General features: G+C 33.3%; 1 protein-coding gene across 2 annotated transcripts; it reads left to right on the top strand.

Annotated features, from left to right (window-relative positions):
* The first annotated feature begins 11,791 nt into the window (after positions 1-11,791).
* LOC112802718 (transcription factor FAMA) lies at positions 11,792-15,743 on the top strand. 2 transcript variants are annotated; one of them, XM_025846054.2, is made up of 5 exons: positions 11,792-11,971; positions 12,683-12,827; positions 12,991-13,807; positions 14,490-14,930; positions 15,624-15,743. In XM_025846054.2, the coding sequence occupies exons 2-5, from the start codon at positions 12,808-12,810 to the stop codon at positions 15,711-15,713; spliced, it is 1,368 nt and encodes a 455-aa protein (XP_025701839.2). In that variant the 5' UTR covers positions 11,792-11,971; positions 12,683-12,807; the 3' UTR covers positions 15,714-15,743. The 2 variants fall into 2 exon arrangements, with proteins under 2 accessions (XP_025701839.2, XP_025701840.1); XM_025846055.3 differs by having other exon boundaries at positions 11,804-11,971; positions 13,010-13,807.
* Positions 15,744-18,573: the final 2,830 nt, after the last annotated feature.

The following is an 18,573-nucleotide window of genomic DNA, read 5'->3' as shown; positions in this document are numbered from 1 at the left end:
TAGGCTCATGTCTCTTCTTGAAGTAGGGTTTATCTATTGCAACACTGAATAGTTTTGGCATCTCACTCTTCTTTGAATCAGAGGAATGTCATTGTCATTCGGAGTTAGAATTCGGATAATATTATGAATTCTCTAATCCTTTATACTTCAGTTTAATCGTTGAATACAAAAAATTTCCTTTAATTATCTTTTCTTTGGTGCTTTGCACCTTGAGCCTAGCCGTGACTTTAAATATTTTGTCTCAAGCTTCACTTGACACAAAAACACCACAAGCACTTAACTGGGGAACTCTCTTAAAGTTTTGACTTTTTTTTCAGTTACTCACAGACAGTACTGCTCAAAGCCTTTGGTATACTATGTTAACTGCATTTGATCTCGACTCTTAGTATTATGTCTCAAGGGTTACTTGACACATCTACACCACAAGCATATGACTAGGGAAACAACTCTTTGAGCTTTTAATCATGTCTGACCTCCCTTGTCATTGATGCTCAGAGCCTTGGACCTTGCTTTTATATTTTTTCTTTTCTTTTGCTATTTCTTTTGCTTCAAGGATTAAGCTTTCACTAACTTCAGAGAATTCATAATATTTCTCTAAATTCCTATTCCTTATACATCAACATCCCTTGACTCAAACTTAAATATGCACGGTTCATGTCACGCATTCAGAATCACAAATAATACTACCATATTTAAGTAAATAAGACTACTCTTAAATATAAACTCAATTTCTCATGTAATACATCCCTTCTTTTCTTTTCTTTTTAGATTCAAACTCAGTGAGCGGTACATGAGACAATTTTTTTAACTAAAAGCAAATAACAAAATAAAATTAAATCTAAGAACTGAAAGTACTCATGCAGGCAATCAAAGCAACAGAAAACAAAAGACAATAAAATAAGAACGAAGGGAGAGATAGAGTGAAAGAAACTCAACCACCTCAGTTATATTGGTGGCCATCTCATTCCTTTGGCTGTGCTCCACCATGAAGAACATTCATCTCTCTATGGTGCCACTGATGATAAGCTAAACAGAGAGCACACTCTATAACACCAAACTTAAAAGTTTGCTTGTCCCCAAGCAAAGAAGATTTCCAAGGTGTCAAAAACTCTATCTTCAAGTACCTGTTTCTGTTCTAATTATTCTGCATGATCCAAACACACGTAAAACAAAGGAAAAAAATTGTAGAAACTCAATGAAAATCAAATAAATAACAAAATCAAAGTAACAAAAATCAAACTAAGGATACGAGAACATCAGGTTGCCTCCCGACAAGGGCTTCTTTACCGTCACCAGCTTGACGGTCAAGTCCTCTAAGGAGGAGGATCAAAGGGGCTCAGCTCTTCGCCCCTCACCGTGAACTTCTTTCATGTGCTCTCATGGATTAACTCTATATGCTCAAGAGACAGGATCCTGTTCACTGTATGAGGCAAGATTGGGCATGTAGTGAATACCACCTTCATTCCAAGGGAGAAGTCTTCAGTGGAAATCTTTTTGTTTCTCCATCCCCTGGGTACTTTCTTCTTTTTAAGAACCTCCTCCTTGGTGGATAATGCATTCCCGACACCAAACTTAGGTTTGATGTCAAGAGAAATTTTATTGATATCACCAAAGGAGGTTTGAGCTGTAGATTTTGTTGTGCATCATTAGGGGGTTCTTGAAGGTTTGGATTAATAAGCCCAATCTGCATGCACCTCTCTTCTTCACCTCCTGAATGCATATCTTTGAAGACATGAAAGACCAGTTGCTCATTATGCATTCTAAGCACTAATTCACCCACTTCTACATCAATTAGAGCTCTTCCAGTAGCTAGGAATGGCCTTCCTAGAATTATAGAGGCATTCTCATCCTCCTCCATGTCAAGAATCACAAAATCTACTGGAAGGTAGAACTTACCCACTTTGACCAAGATATTCTCCACTAATCCATATGCAGGCTTTATAGATTTGTCTGCCATATGTAATGCTATCCTCGTGGGTTGTGTCTCTTGAATTTGCAACTTTTTCATCATAGATAAGGGTATTAAATTGATGCTTGCTCCTAGATCACATAACGCTTTTTCAAAGGTTGTGCTCCCAATGGTGCATGGAATTTGAAAGCTCCCTGGATCTAGCATCTTCCTTGGCAAGTTATTCTGAATGATGGCACTATATTTCTTAGTTAGGACAACAGTCTCATCTCCCTTCAAAGGCTTCTTCTTTAACAATAACTCCTTCATGAATTTAACATAGAAAGGCATTTGCTCCAAAACTTTAGCAAAAGGAATATTGATTTGTAACTTTCTGAAAACTTCTAAGAACTTTGAAAACTGCTTGTCTTTGGTCTCCTTTTGAAGTCTCTAAGGATATGGCATTTTGGGCTTGTACTTAGGAGCTTTAGGCAATGTAGGATGAGTGTAAGAGAGATTGGGAAGGGGTTGTCTGCACACCTAGGAGAGACGTATACTACTGTGTCTTCAATCTGCTCTGGAGCTTCTTTTTCAACCGGCCCCTCAGTAACAGGTGCTTCTGTACTTGCCACTTGTCCACTTATTAAGGTGATAGCCTTGCAGTCTTCTCTTGGGTTCTCCACTGTATCACCAGGAAATGTACTTGGAGGCCTTTCAGGTATTTGCTTGCTCAATTGGCCTACTTGCACCTCCAAGTTTCTGATGGAAGCTCTAGTTTCCTGCATAAAATTATTCAGTAGTGCTTCCCAATCAGTGTTTTTCTGGGGCCGAAAATTTGCCTGTTGAAGTAGATGTTATTGATGAGACTGAACCTGGTGGTTATTATAATTATTCTACTGAAAACTGCCTGAGTATTATTGTTAAAATTCTGTGCCCTCTGAGGTTGCTCTCTCCATCCCAAATTTGGGTGATTTCTCCACCCCTGATTATAGGTCTTGGCATATGGATCATTATTGGGATTTCTAGGAGCGTTCCCCATGTAGTTGACCTGTTCATATGGAAATTGAGTATAACTATAATTCTCACCTTGCATGAAGCTACCAGTCATGTCATAAGGAGCCTCTTGAGGTGCATTCTGAGTATTAACAGCTGAAACCTACATCCCATTCAATTATTGAGTAATCAAGTTCATCTGCTGAGACAAAATTTTGTTCTGTGCAAGAATAACATCCAAAGCCTCTGCTTCCAAAACACCTTTCTTTTGAGGGGTCCCAAAGTTCATAGGATTCTTGTTAGATGAGTAGAGATATTGGTTGTTAGCAACCAACTCAATAAGCTCAGTAGCCTCCTCTAGTGTCTTTTTCATGTGCAATGAACCATCTGCAGAATTACCTAAACATATATTGGACATTTCACATAAGCCCTCATAAAAGATATCCAGGTGGGTCCATTTAGAAAATATTTCTGGAGGCCATTGCCTAGTCAGTAGCTTGAATCTCTCCCAAGTTTCATAAAGTGTCTCACCATCCTTCTGTCTAAAGGTATGAACCCTCACCCTTAGCTTAGTCAGCTTTTGTGGTGGGAAAAATTTAGTCAGAAATCCAGTGACTACCTTTTCCTAAGTATCCAGACTCTCCTTGGATTGAGAATCTAACCACAGCTTTGGTCTATCCTTCACAGCAAATGGGAAGAGCATGTGTTTGTATACCTCAGGATTAACTCCGTTAGTCTTCATAGTATCACAAATCTGTAGGATATTAGAAATAAAATGATTTGGGTCTTCATGAGGAAGTCCATGATACTGGCAATTTTGTTGCACAAGAGTGACCAGTTGTGGCTTCAGTTCAAAGTTGTTTGCAGCTATGGGAGGCACCACAATACTTTTGCCATAAAGATTTGCATTGGGAGCAGTGTATAAGCCAAGCACTCTTCTAGGTTGCTCATTCTCATTCAGATTTACCATATTGGCATTCACAGCACGATTCTGATCCATGGTGAACTCTGCAGCTTCTCTTTCAAGAGTTTAACCCAGATTTTCACTAGCCTTGTAAAGTCTAGCTTATTGTAAACGCCGTCTGAAGTTCCTCTCAGGTTCAGGATCAAAATCAAGAAGGGGCTCTTTATCCCTGTTCGGCTGTTCCTGCTCATAAACAAACAGAAAACAAAGAAAAGTGGGAATCTCTACGTCAGAGTGCAGAGAATTCCCAGTGAGGTAACCTGTGTAAAAGAAATAAAATAAAACAACTAAATAATTAAAGTAGTAGAATTTCAAAAATTATAAGCAAAATCGGAATGAAAATTTCGATCCTGTAATTTTTGTTTTCAAGATGTCTGACAGGGGCAAAGGAAAAGCCAAGGCCACCTCCAGCAAAAGAAAGAGGTCTCGGTCATCTACTGAACCAGCGACCTTCGGTTTATCTGAGATGCATCTCTCTGAAAAGGAGAAGGCGGATCAAGCCCTGCCTCCTACCAACTCAGAGACGTTCACCAATCTGTATTGTGAGCTCTGATTTCCATATTTTCAGGGGCAAAAGCTCATCCTGGAGAAGAAGCTAGTTATCCCCTCCGATCTGAGGCGGTATACTGAGCCCCAGATTGAGGAGAGGGGCTGGGCCTTCCTAGACAGAGAGCTAGTGAGAGTGAATGAGTCTTGGGTCCGCGAGTGAATGAGTCTTGGAGAGACCGAGCTGCCACAACACTAGCATCTGAACCAGCTTCTTCTTCAGCAGCAGCAGGACCTTCCACAGCGCCACGTGCATCTTCCAGGCTAGCACCACTATCAACAGCACCCCAGCCGACCTACCGTCTTGTGCAGTGCTTTTTTGAGTGCTTGGACCAGATCGGACGTTGCAACAAGCGACGTTTTGAGCGCCTGAACCAGATGATCGCAGCATTGGGCATCGATATGCCCTCCGAACCCGATACTCCTTCTGACCAGTCTGAGGTGGAAGAGGAGGCTCAGCAGGCAGAGGCCCCTACATAGCCATAGCCACAGCCGGAGCCATAGCCTCAGCCAGCTGCGGACGTTGAACCTCTCACCTAGTCTGAGTTGTAGCATCGAGGACGATGCTTTCTTCTAAGTGTGGGGAGGTCGCCGTCGTCAGCAGAATTTTATTTTGGTGACCCATTTCAGACTCTTATTTTATTTTGCTCTATTTTGTTTTTTTTCAACACTTGCACATTTTTACTTTATTACACTTTTGGGATTCTTATATATATTAGTTATTTTGGATACTTGTTAGTTTATTGCATTTTGCACTTTTGCTTGTACATATCTTAGATTTTTAGTTGGATTTGTACTTTTAGTTTGATAGTGTATATATATATATATAAAATAACTATATATATATATATAGTTATTTTATATATATATATATATATAGTTATTTTAGTTTATTAGTTGTGATTGAAAAATGTGGATTATTGAGCTTAGTTTACCTTTTTGCATATGAGAATTTGGTTTGGTTGAAAATAGGGAATAAATTAAGGAATTTTAACCTTTCTCAATCACAACACTTCATTTAGGGTATATATAATAAGCTTAGTCAAAATAATAACATTTTCCAAGAAATTTATCTATAAGGACCCTAATTGATTTGAAAAAAAAATTTAGAACTTGCTTGAATTATATATATATATATATATATATATATATTGTGGATCATGTTTTTGAGCTAAGAACACAAGCATGTGAGATTTGAGCCTAATTGTGTGGTTACATCATATAACCACTTATTTTTATTCTTGTGTGTATTATTCTCTTTCTATGATTGTAATCTTTAATTTGTTTGATTCTTTATGTCCATTATTTTGTATATACATGCACTTATATGATTGAGGCCATTGTTTCAAATAGCTCACTTACCCAAATAGCCTTACCTTTTATCTTCCTTTGTTACCCAATTTTGAACCTATGCAAAACTCATTTGTTCTTAATTTTAGAGAAAAATAATAAATGTCCTTGATTTGGATCTTTGATTAGCTTATGCTAGTGAGAGTGTTTATCATTTAAGTGTGAAAATTTTGAAAATATTGGTTGGGATAAAAAGGTATTTTTATATTTTTGTCAAAATTTTGAGAATTGGATACATACTTATGTATTGAATGTTAAACCATATGCATTGATGTTCTTGTATATATTTTAGTTTGAAAAAAAATGATAAAGAAAAAGAAAAAGAAAAATAAAAAAAAGATAAAAAAATACATAGAAATAGAAAAAGAAAGAAAAAAGAAAAGCAATAAAAAATGGACAAAATGCCCCAAAGTAAAGTTCAATAATAATCAAAGCATATGTGTGGTGATCAAAAGAGAATGCATGAGTGTGTGAAAATGTGAAGAATGGGTAGTTAGGTTTGTTTAGAATTTTATAGGTTGTTATATAGGTTAGGTAGGAAGTTTAAACTTATCAAAGATCCAAATTCTAATCCACTTGACCATATGCATCCTTATCTTGACCTTAACCCCATTACAACCTATGGATAAGCCCTCATGATATTTGTATGCATGCATGGAATAATTGTTGATTGCTAGATGAAAAATAAATCTTGGAAAGCATGATTAGGGAAGAACTGAGTGAATCAACCCTATACACTTGAGTGACTAGAGCGGATACACATTCGGTGAGGGTTCGATTGCTCAATTACATGTTTTCACCTATGATCATCTCTTTTCTTGCAAGTTTGTAAAATCTTTTTAATAACTCAATTCAATTGTGAGGTTTGATTTGATTATGATTGCCTTAGCCCTTATGTTCATATATGTATCCTTGGAAATTGACTTATTTTGACCAAGTAATTGCATTAATTTAGATAGGTTGCATGTAGGTAGATTGCATATAGTTTATTTGCATTGAATAAATGTTGATACTCTTTGTTTCTTTCTTGAGTTTAGCATGAGGACATGCTTAGTTTAAGTGTGGAGAGGTTTGATAAACCCCAATTTTGTGGTTTATCTTCTGCTTAATTTGGAAAATTTTATCAACTTATCCCACATTTATTCAATGAAATAGCATGATTTTGTAATTCTCCCTAAATTTGTGCTTAAGTGTGAAAACATGCTTTTTAGACCTTAAAATAGCTAAATTTGATTCATTTTAATTCCATTTGATGCCTTGATATATTTGTTGAGTGATTTCAGATTCATAAGGCAACTATTGGATGGAAGAAGTGAAGAGAAAAACATGCAAAGTGGAGAATTCATGGAAAAACAAGGATTTAGAGTGCATACATCGACGCGCACGCGTGACAGACGCGCACGCGTGAAGATGAGGTCGTCCAGGCGACGCGTACGCGTGACAAGAAAAACGCCAGACGACGCGTACGCGTGGCCCATGCGTGCGCGTCACAGCAGGCACGTGACCTTGATAAACCGCTATTTTATCATTTATCTTGTGCTAAATTGAGTGGTTTTTATCAGTTTTTTGCATACTTATCCATACAAACTGCATGGTTTTACAAATCCTTCACAATTCTGTTTTATGATTGAAAACGTGCTTCTTAAGCCTTTAAATTGTCAATCTTTAATTCCCCTTTATACCATTCGATACCGTGATCTGTGTTAAGTGTTTTCAGGCTTTACAGGGAAGGAATGGCTTGGAGGATGGAAAGGAAGCTTGCAAAAATAGAAGGAACACAAGAAACCAAGGAGCTGACCAGCAAGAATCGACGTGCACGCATGGCACACGCGTGCGCGCAACTTGGCACATTCCATAACGATGCGCTCGCATAACTGACGCATACGCGTGACACGCGCAGAAGACCATCAACGCGTACGCGCACCTAACGCATACGCGTGACATGCATAATACGTTGCAACTGCAGAATTTGCTGGGGGCGATTTTGGGTCATGTTTGGATCCAGTTTTCGGCCTAGAAACACAGACTAGAGCCAGGGGACGGTAGAGACTCAACACACATTCACATTCACTTAGTTTCAGTTTTAGTTTTGGGAATCTTGGAGAGAATTTACCACTTCCTCTAGGGTTCTTCGTATTCAAAGATTCTTAGATTTCTAGTTTTATGCTTTTGGATGGATATTGAGAAGAGTTACCACCTCCATTGAAGTTTCTATTATTATAGTTTGTTTTCTTATTCACTTACTCTTTTATTTCCCATTTATCTTGTTCAGAGTTACATATGGATATCTTCAATTTTGGAATTTATTAATGCAAAGAATATTTTTCTATTTAATTTCTTTATTTGCTTAATTATCTCAATTCAATTTTAATTACCATGTCTTCCTTCTACTCCCTTTACATGCATGCGAAAATGGCATCCATGTCAATGGAGTAAGTTCTCAACTTGACTTTGGAGTTGATTAATAGGAAACCCTTGATTTAGAATACTCAAGAGTTGACTTGTAATTGGAAGTTGTTAGCTGGCTCTCTAGTCACTAACGCTAATCCTTTCCAAGGGAGAAGATTAGGACCTATGAATCAGAGTTGGCTCAATTACTTGACTTTCCTTTGTTCAGTAAAGGTTAACTAAGTAGAAACAACAACCTCTTGCTATTAACCTTGGGGAGATCCAACAACGATAGAACTTTCGATTAATCTTCTCCTAGTCAAGACTTTTTATTTTAATTACATAAATTCTCTCCTTAATTTCCACTGCTTTAATTTATAATAATTTATTTTACCATCCCCAACTCCAAATTTCTCAGAAAATTCCTAACCAATAAACAGCACTCTCGTAGCAACTCGTTGGGAGACGACCTGGAAATTCTACTCCCAGTATTTTATTCTTAATTTGTGACAAACCCCTTTTAATTTCATAAGCAGAATCTTCACGGTTAAGAACTGTACTCGCAATGCTATTCTTATTATAAATTCTTAATCGGTAATTTTCCTCCCGTCAATATTTAAAGTGAAAATACTGGAGATGATTTCTGAGCTTCCCAAGCCCAAATCCAACTGATTCCAGAGACTATTTCATGCAGAATTCAAGATAGGTCAAAGGGGGAGCAATTAGTTTTAGGTTAGCATCATGTAGTTTAGTTTTCTAGAGAGAGAAGCTCCCTCTTCTCTCTAGAATTAGGGTTTTAGGTTAACTACATCTTAGATTTAGGGTTTAATTCTTGTTTTTCTTTAGTTTTCCTTGCAATTTCTTGTTCCTACATCTTAATTCTCTTAGTTTACATTGTTAATTTCTCTTTTATGCCTTTTTTAGTGTATGAACACTTTTATTGGATTTGAATTTACTTTTAATGCAATTTCTGTTTTATGTTCCTTTGTTGTTTAATTGAATTGTTGTTATTGTTTTCTTGCAATTGGGTAGTTGTAGATTTACTATTTCTTGCAATTTACTATGCTTTCCTTTTATGCCTTCCAAGTGTTTGACAAAATGCTTGGTTGTATGTTAGAGTAGCTTTTTGAACATTCTTGACTTGGAAAGAGAAATTAGGCAATCTAGAGTTATTAATACCCAATTTAGATTGACGATCTAGAGTTGTTAGTTAATATTATTTCTATTAACGCTAATCTCTTGCTAATTCGATTAGTAAGTTGATTAGGACTTTTGGATTGAGATTAACTAGTCTTATTTGACTTTTTCTCATGTGAAGATAACATTGTACCTTCTTCCATTGTTGGAGATGACTAAATAGGATAAATTTTTGTTAATTATTGTTATGATTAGTAACTAGGATAGAAAGCCTAAATTCTCAATCCTTGCCATGAATGTCTCTCTTTATTATTTGATTGTTTGCTTTATTTTTTTGCCATTTATTTCCTTGCACTTTTACCAACCCACCCCTTGGATACCATAACCAATGATATGCATACCTCATTGCAATTCCTTTGAGAGGAGACTTGAGGTTTAAATACTTCGGTTACTTTTATTGGGGTCGGACTTGTGACAACCAAAACTTTTAAACTTTTATTTGAGTATTTACTTGTTGGTTGGGAACTATACTATCAACATAATTATTTTGTGTGAAATTCTTACCTGATGGTTATGCTCACATCAGTGTTCCTTGGCTAATGCTCCTTCGGTACGCTGAGTGAGAACCGGATGGGGGGTGGACATGCAATGACACTCCAATGTCAAAGTCAGTAAAGTGTGTTTGAGATCGAAAGCTAGGGTTAGGTTGCATACCTTGGGAGGATCGTGGTTCCCTTTCTTACAGGATTCCGACGCTCCTTGAGTCGGAAAGATACGTTGTGCATCCGTGGCATTAAGTGCCGGAGGTGGCACTGGTGGAATTCAAGGAAAAGGTCGTATCATTGTGCAGATCCCCGATAAGCCAAGTCTGGGATTTGCCCGTTGTTGAGCCATCCGATCTGGAACCCAAGCCCGAAACAAGTATATACATACTGACTCCTATTTGAAAGAAAGAAAAAACTTCTTTCCAAATAATTAAACTTAATGAGCATGCTTGTATTTTGTAGCCAAAATCTTTCCATTACGAAGCACTTTTTCGAGGTTTTTAGATATCTTTCACTGCTTCTGTAATGTGAGAATCATGACATCTCTGCTTTTGAGTTGGCTTGACAACTTTAAATTTTAATATCTGATATGAGATCTTCTCTTTTTAATGAGTTTTTTTCTCAAGTCTTAGACCAACGTATAACTTAGATAAAATTTCTCTTATATCAACTATACACTTAATTAATCAGTTATCCAACACTTTAATGAAATTTTTAAACTATATTTATGTAGTTAATTTTCAAAACTAATATGAGATTAATATGAAGCTAACAAAAAACTATAATACTAGACGTATAAGCGTTTTTTAACTAAATTCAATCAAGTTAACACAAGTCTAGCAAAAAAAAAGCACGTATATGCGTTACTGCTTCTTCTTCTTGGTGCTTTTTTAGTGCAGAAGTTTTTGTTTATAATACAGATTGCATATAGAACGTAAGTTTTTACTGGAAATGTATTTTATTGATTAGGTGAGTCAATATTTTGAACATGTAGTTTTTCAAAAATTTATACGTCATGTATAAAAATTTTGTATTGTGCATCAAAATTTTTCGTAATGTATACATTTTGTTGGTTGAGTGTCAATATTTTGGACATGTAGTCCTTCAAAAATTTATGTGTTATGCATTAAAATTTGTGTTTGTGTACTAAAATTTTCTGTGTTGTGTACTAAAATTTTCGTGCTGTATGTATTTTGTTAGTTAGGTGTTAATATTTTGGACATGTGATCTTTTAAAAATTTTTGTACTATACACCGAAATTGTTGGGTTGTCAATCAAAATTTTTATACTTTAATTTTCTCAACATATATAGAAGAAGAAGATGAAGATAATGATGATGACGACGACAACAATGACGACGACGACGACGATAAAGATAAAAGAAGATAAAAAGAAAAAAGAAAGAGAAAAATAAATCAAATACAAAAAAAATACACTTATAATAATAAGTAGACTTGATTGGATTTAGTTTAAAAATCATTTTACCGGCTAGTTTTATTTAAAAAAATTGACGTAACAAAACAAATCACATTAGTATGTGTAACCTACCCCATAAATAACTAATGGAGTAAACTAAAAGTTGGAATCGAAAACAAAATTTCTAAATTGTAAAAATCAAAGACTAGAATTAATTTTGCTATAGGGACCAAAACTAAAACTTAACTATTTTACAAAAAAGCAAAAACATTTTAAACCCAATGGAAAAGAGAAAAAAAAGAAATTTATGTTAGATACCCAGATAACGAGCATACACTGATTGAAAATTCAAAGTTGACATTAAACAACAAAGTATACGATATTCAGCATTAACACATGAACCTAGGCGGTAAAGTAACCACAAGAGCGTGACTTGCCTGTGACAAACATTAATAAAAAGGAGGTGAACTTGTGAGGTGCAAATTTAATCCACCTCACCTCATTAGGCTCTCTTCTACGTCCTTATCTGTGACAATAAAATAAGTCAAACCCAAACCCCAGCGCCCCCACGCCTTTGGCCCATTACATATTCACAAAAACTTCAATAATAAAAAGGCCATTTCCATCCTCCTCTTTGGCATAGGTCTACTCTTTGTGGGGTTACTCTCCCTTTCATTATTCTGTGTTCTACAAAAGTCTTCAAGACCCCACTTCACTTTCAATCTTGTCTTCTTGCAAATACAGGTTTAACTTCCTTGCTCATATCTTATATACTGTTCCATCCAGTTATTATTATTTCTATTTTGTATATATGTCAATATGAATATTATTAATTACTAAATCTTTCATAAGAGATGAGCATCTTGTTGAATTTGTTTCAGCTGGATAAATATAGGAAAATATAAATCAATCACTAATCATATAAAATTTGGATGTCTGAAATTTAAGTTTTAAATATATAATTTTTAAAATTTTTAATATGATATTTTTTAATTGATTATTGATTACTTTTACTTGTCTTTGTAACAAGACCAGATTCAAATTATTTCAATTTATTCCCCGGTTCTTCTTCAAAATAACCACACTTGGCGTATGTTTTAGACTTTTTATGTTTAATTTCAATTCATGGTTTAGGAAAAAGTGATTTATAACTTGATTTTTTTTATAATTGAACGAATTAAAAATTATGTATTGTAATTAGAAGTTCATCGTATAACTTTCTCTGAAAACCTAACCTTTTTTTTTTACATTTTAATTATTTAATAAAAGTTATACTAATATGTCGACAAAACTTATATTTCCAATATTATTTTTTTAATTTCGGAAAAAGAAAGAAACACTTAGTAGTAGCCATGCAAATAAAAAAATCAAACACACTATTAATGACTTGCATAATAATCCATTCTTTCTGGTTTTAAATTTTGTATTTGGTGAATTTCACTGATAATCGAACAGAGAGAGGGACCCTCAAGAAACTTCGGTGGTGGGTTTTGTCTTACATCAAGTAACGCTGCTTAGGGCTTCTTCTTTCGATTAAAGTTGACTTTCTTTGATACAAGCTATAATAATGGACAAAGATCATGACATTCACAACTATTCGGTATAGCATGCTTCTCTCACTCTCTCTCTCTCTCACACACACATTGCATTTTTATATGTTCTTATTGGATCCATTACAAGCTTTTGGTGTTAGATCTTTTCACTCTCTCTCACACAAGATTGCACTTATCAGTTATCATAATGATGTTGTATTGCACCAACAGTTTTGAATCACTACTGCAGGCACCCATGCCCCCAACCCCAAGCTTCAACACACTAGACTACTCTCTTGATCATAATCACCACCACCACCATCTCATGCAGTTTCGCCAAGGCGAATCTTCTGGAGAACACAGCAACGGGATAGCCGATTACATCCCTCAGCAACAGCAACAACTGCCGCCAGCACCGCCGCCATCGTGTTTTTATAATGCAAACTCTTCTTCCTTTGATAAGCTCAGTTTCGCGGATGTGATGCAGTTTGCAGATTTCGGACCAAAGTTAGCCTTAAACCAAGGCAAGCCCTGCGAAGAACCGGGGATTGACCCGGTCTACTTTCTCAAGTTCCCGGTCTTAAATGATAAGATGGATGAACACAATATCATGATGATGAATCACGAAAGCGACGGTGGTGGTGGCAGAGAAGAAGTAGAAACAGAAGCAGAAAACAATAATGACGAGAGGTTCAACAACGGGGAAGAGGAAGATGCTGCCATGGGTGGAGCAGATCAAGAAGATGGAAGGATGAAAGGAGAAGAAGAAACTGCACGCATTTCCGAAGACAACAACTCAGTGCAGATTCGGTTCCTTGGCCATGGTGAAGATCTGGTGCTGAACCAGAAGAGGAACAACAATTCATCGGCGTTGATGCAGGAGAACAACAAGAACATGAAGAGGAAGAGGCCGAGAACCGTTAAGACAAGTGAAGAAGTTGAGAGCCAGCGCATGACTCACATCGCTGTTGAAAGGAACCGAAGGAAGCAAATGAATGAGCATCTTCGTGTCCTTAGATCCCTCATGCCTGGTTCATACGTTCAAAGGGTATGTAACTCCAAATTGCACACAAACTAAGAAATTTTGTTTTGTTTTCTATTTTTCTTTCTTTTCTTTATCATTTTTTTCCTGTATTCCTTCAATACTCTATATATTTCATTACCCTAACTTCCTTCTTAACTTCTTCTATGTTAGATTCATTTGATTTTATCAAAATTAACAAAATTGTTATATGCACATAAAAAAATTAAATATTAAATTAATTATATGTATTTATTATTTATTTTATATTTTATATATATTTTATACAAATAACTTATTTAGTAGTTAAGTTTTTGTTTAACTGTAATCTGGTTGTAAAAGTAAATTGTGATATGTAATCCAAAAGTTCTATCTAGATCTATATTTTTTCTTTTTTAAAAGAGATATATGTAATCCAACATGAGATCTTGCTTTTTAGGATAATTGTTTATTACTTATTTATAATAGCCTATATAAGTTATAAAATGAACATCTTATATTAGGAATAATAAACATTATTCTAAGGATTGAATTCTTAATCTTTTCGGATTTAGAGTTCTAATACCATGTCATGATACTACTCATCTAAAAAATTTCAGCTGATGGAAAAAGATAACACTAGTAGTTATATCTCTAATACTTCTTAAACTTCTACTATGCACATTGTACAAATATTTCATTGGCTTCCGTGCTTTTTCTTTAAGAATAGGGTGATCAAGCATCGATAATTGGAGGAGCTATAGAGTTTGTGAGAGAATTGGAGCAACTGCTTCAGTGCTTGGAATCACAAAAGAGAAGAAGGCTACTTGGAGAAGCACAAACAAGACAGGTGGGGGATTCGAATCTCGGAACACAACAGCAGCAGCCTCTTCAACCGCCTTTCTATCCGCCATTGGCATCGCCAAGCGAGCAGATGAAGCTGGTGGAGTTGGAGACCGGACTCCGCGAAGAAACCGCAGAGAGCAAGTCTTGCTTGGCTGATGTTGAAGTGAAGCTTCTGGGATTCGACGCCATGATCAAGATCCTTTCCAGGAGGAGGCCAGGCCAGTTGATCAAAACTATTGCTGCACTTGAAGATCTTCAGTTAATTATCCTTCACACCAACATTACCACCATCGAACAGACAGTACTTTATTCTTTCAATGTCAAGGTAATTCATATACATAACGTCATCAACTAAAATAATAATTTTTAAAAATTATTTATTTATCTTAAATTTCAAATTTTAATTTATAAATATTTAATTTTAAATTTTCAATTATAAAATTAAATTCTAAAAATTATGTAAATTGGCTATATAAAAATTAGTAATACCTATTATCTTAATTTATACTATTCAACGCAAAAACTATTTATCTGTCGCTCCAATATTTTTTTTCTTTCTAACCTTGAATTGACCATTAGAAAAAAAATTAGGGATTATTAAAATTTATTATTTTTAATAATTATTTAATCATCAATTCAATTTTTCAATCTAATAATCTAACAATATACTTTATCTCATATTTTAAAATATTGATGGCCAAAAATAAAATTCTATATCCTCTAACATATTTTGTAGAAAAAAGGTAGTGCTATTCTAAATTCTATTAATCCAATGTTAATAAATGTTTATTTAAGTTTAATAAACCGATGAAATTACAGTAGAAAATTATCAATGTACATAAAATTAATTTTAGACCGTCGTATTATCCAGTCAAATTTCTTTTAGGTTTGCTACAAATAGTAACCAGGAATTAAGCAGCATATATAATTAATTTGCCCACAAGCAAAAAGAAAAAACATTATTTGAGATCCTTTAATTTGTACTAACTAATTTTGTAATCTGGTTTAATTTGTGCAGGTTGCTAGTGAGTCAAGGTTCACCGCAGATGATATAGCCGGCTCCGTTCAACAGATATTCAGTTTCATCCATGCAAACACCAGCATATAATAATAATAATAATAATAATAATAATAATAATAATAATAATAATAATAATATAGTTTTATCAAGTTGTGTACCTACACTACTATATATATTTGTCTTATATATACGCCACATATATATATATATATATATATATATATATATATATATATATATATATATATATATATATATACCAGTTTGACCCTTTTGTTGTTTGGATTTCCCCTTTGTCCATGTTTGTCTGCATTATAAAGACAGTAGAACAAGAATACAAGATAATTTAAGTTCTATGGCTAATGGCTAAAGGTCACTTATACATATATAGGCGTACCCGTATATTCTAAATCAGATATATATGTTTATCTGATCTTTTTATTTTTTATTTATTTATGGAAAGAATAACTGTAGGAAATTAATATTTTTTTATGGCTAATATTAATTTATTTTATTTTATTTTATTTTATTATTATTGATTTTTTTTTTTTGAGAGTTTAAGAGTTAAGAATTTAAGATTTTGGATTGAAAGATTAAAACTTAAGATTTAAAATTTAAGATAAAAAAATTAAGAAAAAGTTAATTGTTATTAATAAAAGAAATTGACTCCCTAATTAAACTCTTATAAAAAATATTATTTAATAATTATCACACTTTGTGTTAATAGTAACTCTATGTCAAAGTTAAAAAGGTTGTGGTGGTGCTATTTTGTGGTGCTATATTCTAATACATAGATTCTTAGGACGTTCAAATAACATTCTTTATTAACTATTTTTCTAACATTTTGTTTTATTGTTTTTTCGGTTTCTCGCGTAAGTAAGCTTTGATAGTTGCTTTATTGCAATTAATTATGTTCACGCATAATATTTTGGAGCAAAACTATTTCTCAACGGGATCTCAGTTAAAAAAATGCATAAAAAAATATTAGAGAATCAGCAAAAAATTTATTATTTTTAATTAATAATTAGTCAGCAATGTTTAATAATATAAACTAAAACTAAAAAAATATGTTGTTAGATGGTTAGACTAAAAGAATTAAATTAATAATAAAAGTTATTAACTAAAAATAATAAATTTTATTTAATATTAATTTTTTTCTTAAAAAATAGAAATATGAGCCAAGTAAAAATAGACACATGTTAAATAAGATCACAACAGAATAAATTATATTAGATATTTATCTTAAATTTTACAGAATTCCAAAGTCAGACAAAGTAATATTTACTCAAGACAAATTAAAGCACTAAAGATGTGATCAACTATATTAGGTATGATCATTTTTTTATTTCCTATGTATTTATTTCTTTTTCTTTTTTTATATTTTTCTTCTTTATTCGTTTTTTTTTAAAGAAAATCTAAAAAGAGAATATGTAAGAGAAGAAGGATAAGAAGAAAAAACAGGAAAAGAAGAAAAGAAATGCTGAAAAAAAAAAGAGAAGAAGAATAAGATGTCAAATAAAAAAAAAAGAAAAAAAGAGTAAAAAAAGGAATGAAAATATGCAAAAAAAAGTTTAGAAAGAAACTCAATTAACAGCACGTAAATAAAAAAGATACAATTAAAAATATTTAATTAAAATTATTTACAAATATTAATTACTTGATCGTTCATCATTTAAATTCAAGCCATGCGCTTGAATTTATATACAACAAAATTAAATTCACGGATATATTAGAATTTCGAAAGCACATTATGATTAGTATTTAGCTAAGACACATATTATAAAATATATATAATATATATTAATTAAAATTATTAGAACACAAGTGTTTTAGAAATATTTAAAACTTTTTCTATATTATATATATATATATATATATGTAGAAATTTCAAACCGTTTATTACAGCCACTGTGTGTCTTGGGACTTGGGAGCTTAAGATTCTTTACCTACCCTTTTCTCCTTTATAATTAAAAAAAACAAGGATACTATTACTCTTTCTATGATTGAATCATATTGTTATTGCGAATTTACGATGAGACCTTATCTTAATATATCAATTTTGATACACATACTTGCATTACGTCACTGGTCAGCTCGTGGGGAATGTGGCTGTGGCAGAAGGTCTTAGAAACAAAATCTTCAATTTGGGTTTTGCTTCCGTTGGATTCATCAGCACTTAGCATGCAAGTACATAACTCTAAGGTGCAAAGTCAACTTGTCTCGTACCATCTATATATATTGTGTGTGCCCTTTGGTCTTTGACTTGTCAGAACTAACTATATATTTTGGTGGCATTAGGCTGGATTCAGACAAAGCCATCTTTGTAGGGTCTCCATTTAGCTCAAAAGAATAACAAAAATAGCATCTTAATGTGCAAGCCGAGACTAGCAACTAATACTCATGGTAATAACTAATAAGTCGAAGAAAATACTTAAGAATAACAATTAGATATGATAAATTAAAGTAATAATAACAACATTTAATTTTTCTATTTTTTTTTATCAAGTCGGAAAACAAAATGTATTGAGTATTCTTTTTATTACCTTCTTTGTATATGTTAAATCTGGACTTACATTTTAATTTGATATGATAAATCAAAAATATTTTATAATTATAAATTTTTTAAGTTTAGTATAATATTATATTGTTATTATATAATAAATGTATTTAATATATTATTTTATTTTTATTTAAAGTAAAATGTAAATAAATAATTTAAAGTTTATAATATTTTTAAGTCATAAAAAAAGAGATCTGAAAAAATAAGAACATATATAACTTTCATAGTAGCATGTTAATTTTACACTAAACTTTATATTATAAGGATAATGAAAATTTATGGACAACCTAGTATTTTACAAACCTCATCATTAGAAAAGTAATTGGCATATGATGTTGTGCTCTATGTTACACATTTTATTTCAAATCTGAAAGTATAGTTAATAAA

This window comes from Arachis hypogaea, chromosome 5 (genome assembly GCF_003086295.3).
Source record: "Arachis hypogaea cultivar Tifrunner chromosome 5, arahy.Tifrunner.gnm2.J5K5, whole genome shotgun sequence".
NCBI lineage: Eukaryota > Viridiplantae > Streptophyta > Magnoliopsida > Fabales > Fabaceae > Arachis > Arachis hypogaea.
The sequence above is the reverse complement of the archived record's forward strand: the minus strand, read 5'-3'. Positions and strand labels throughout refer to the sequence as shown.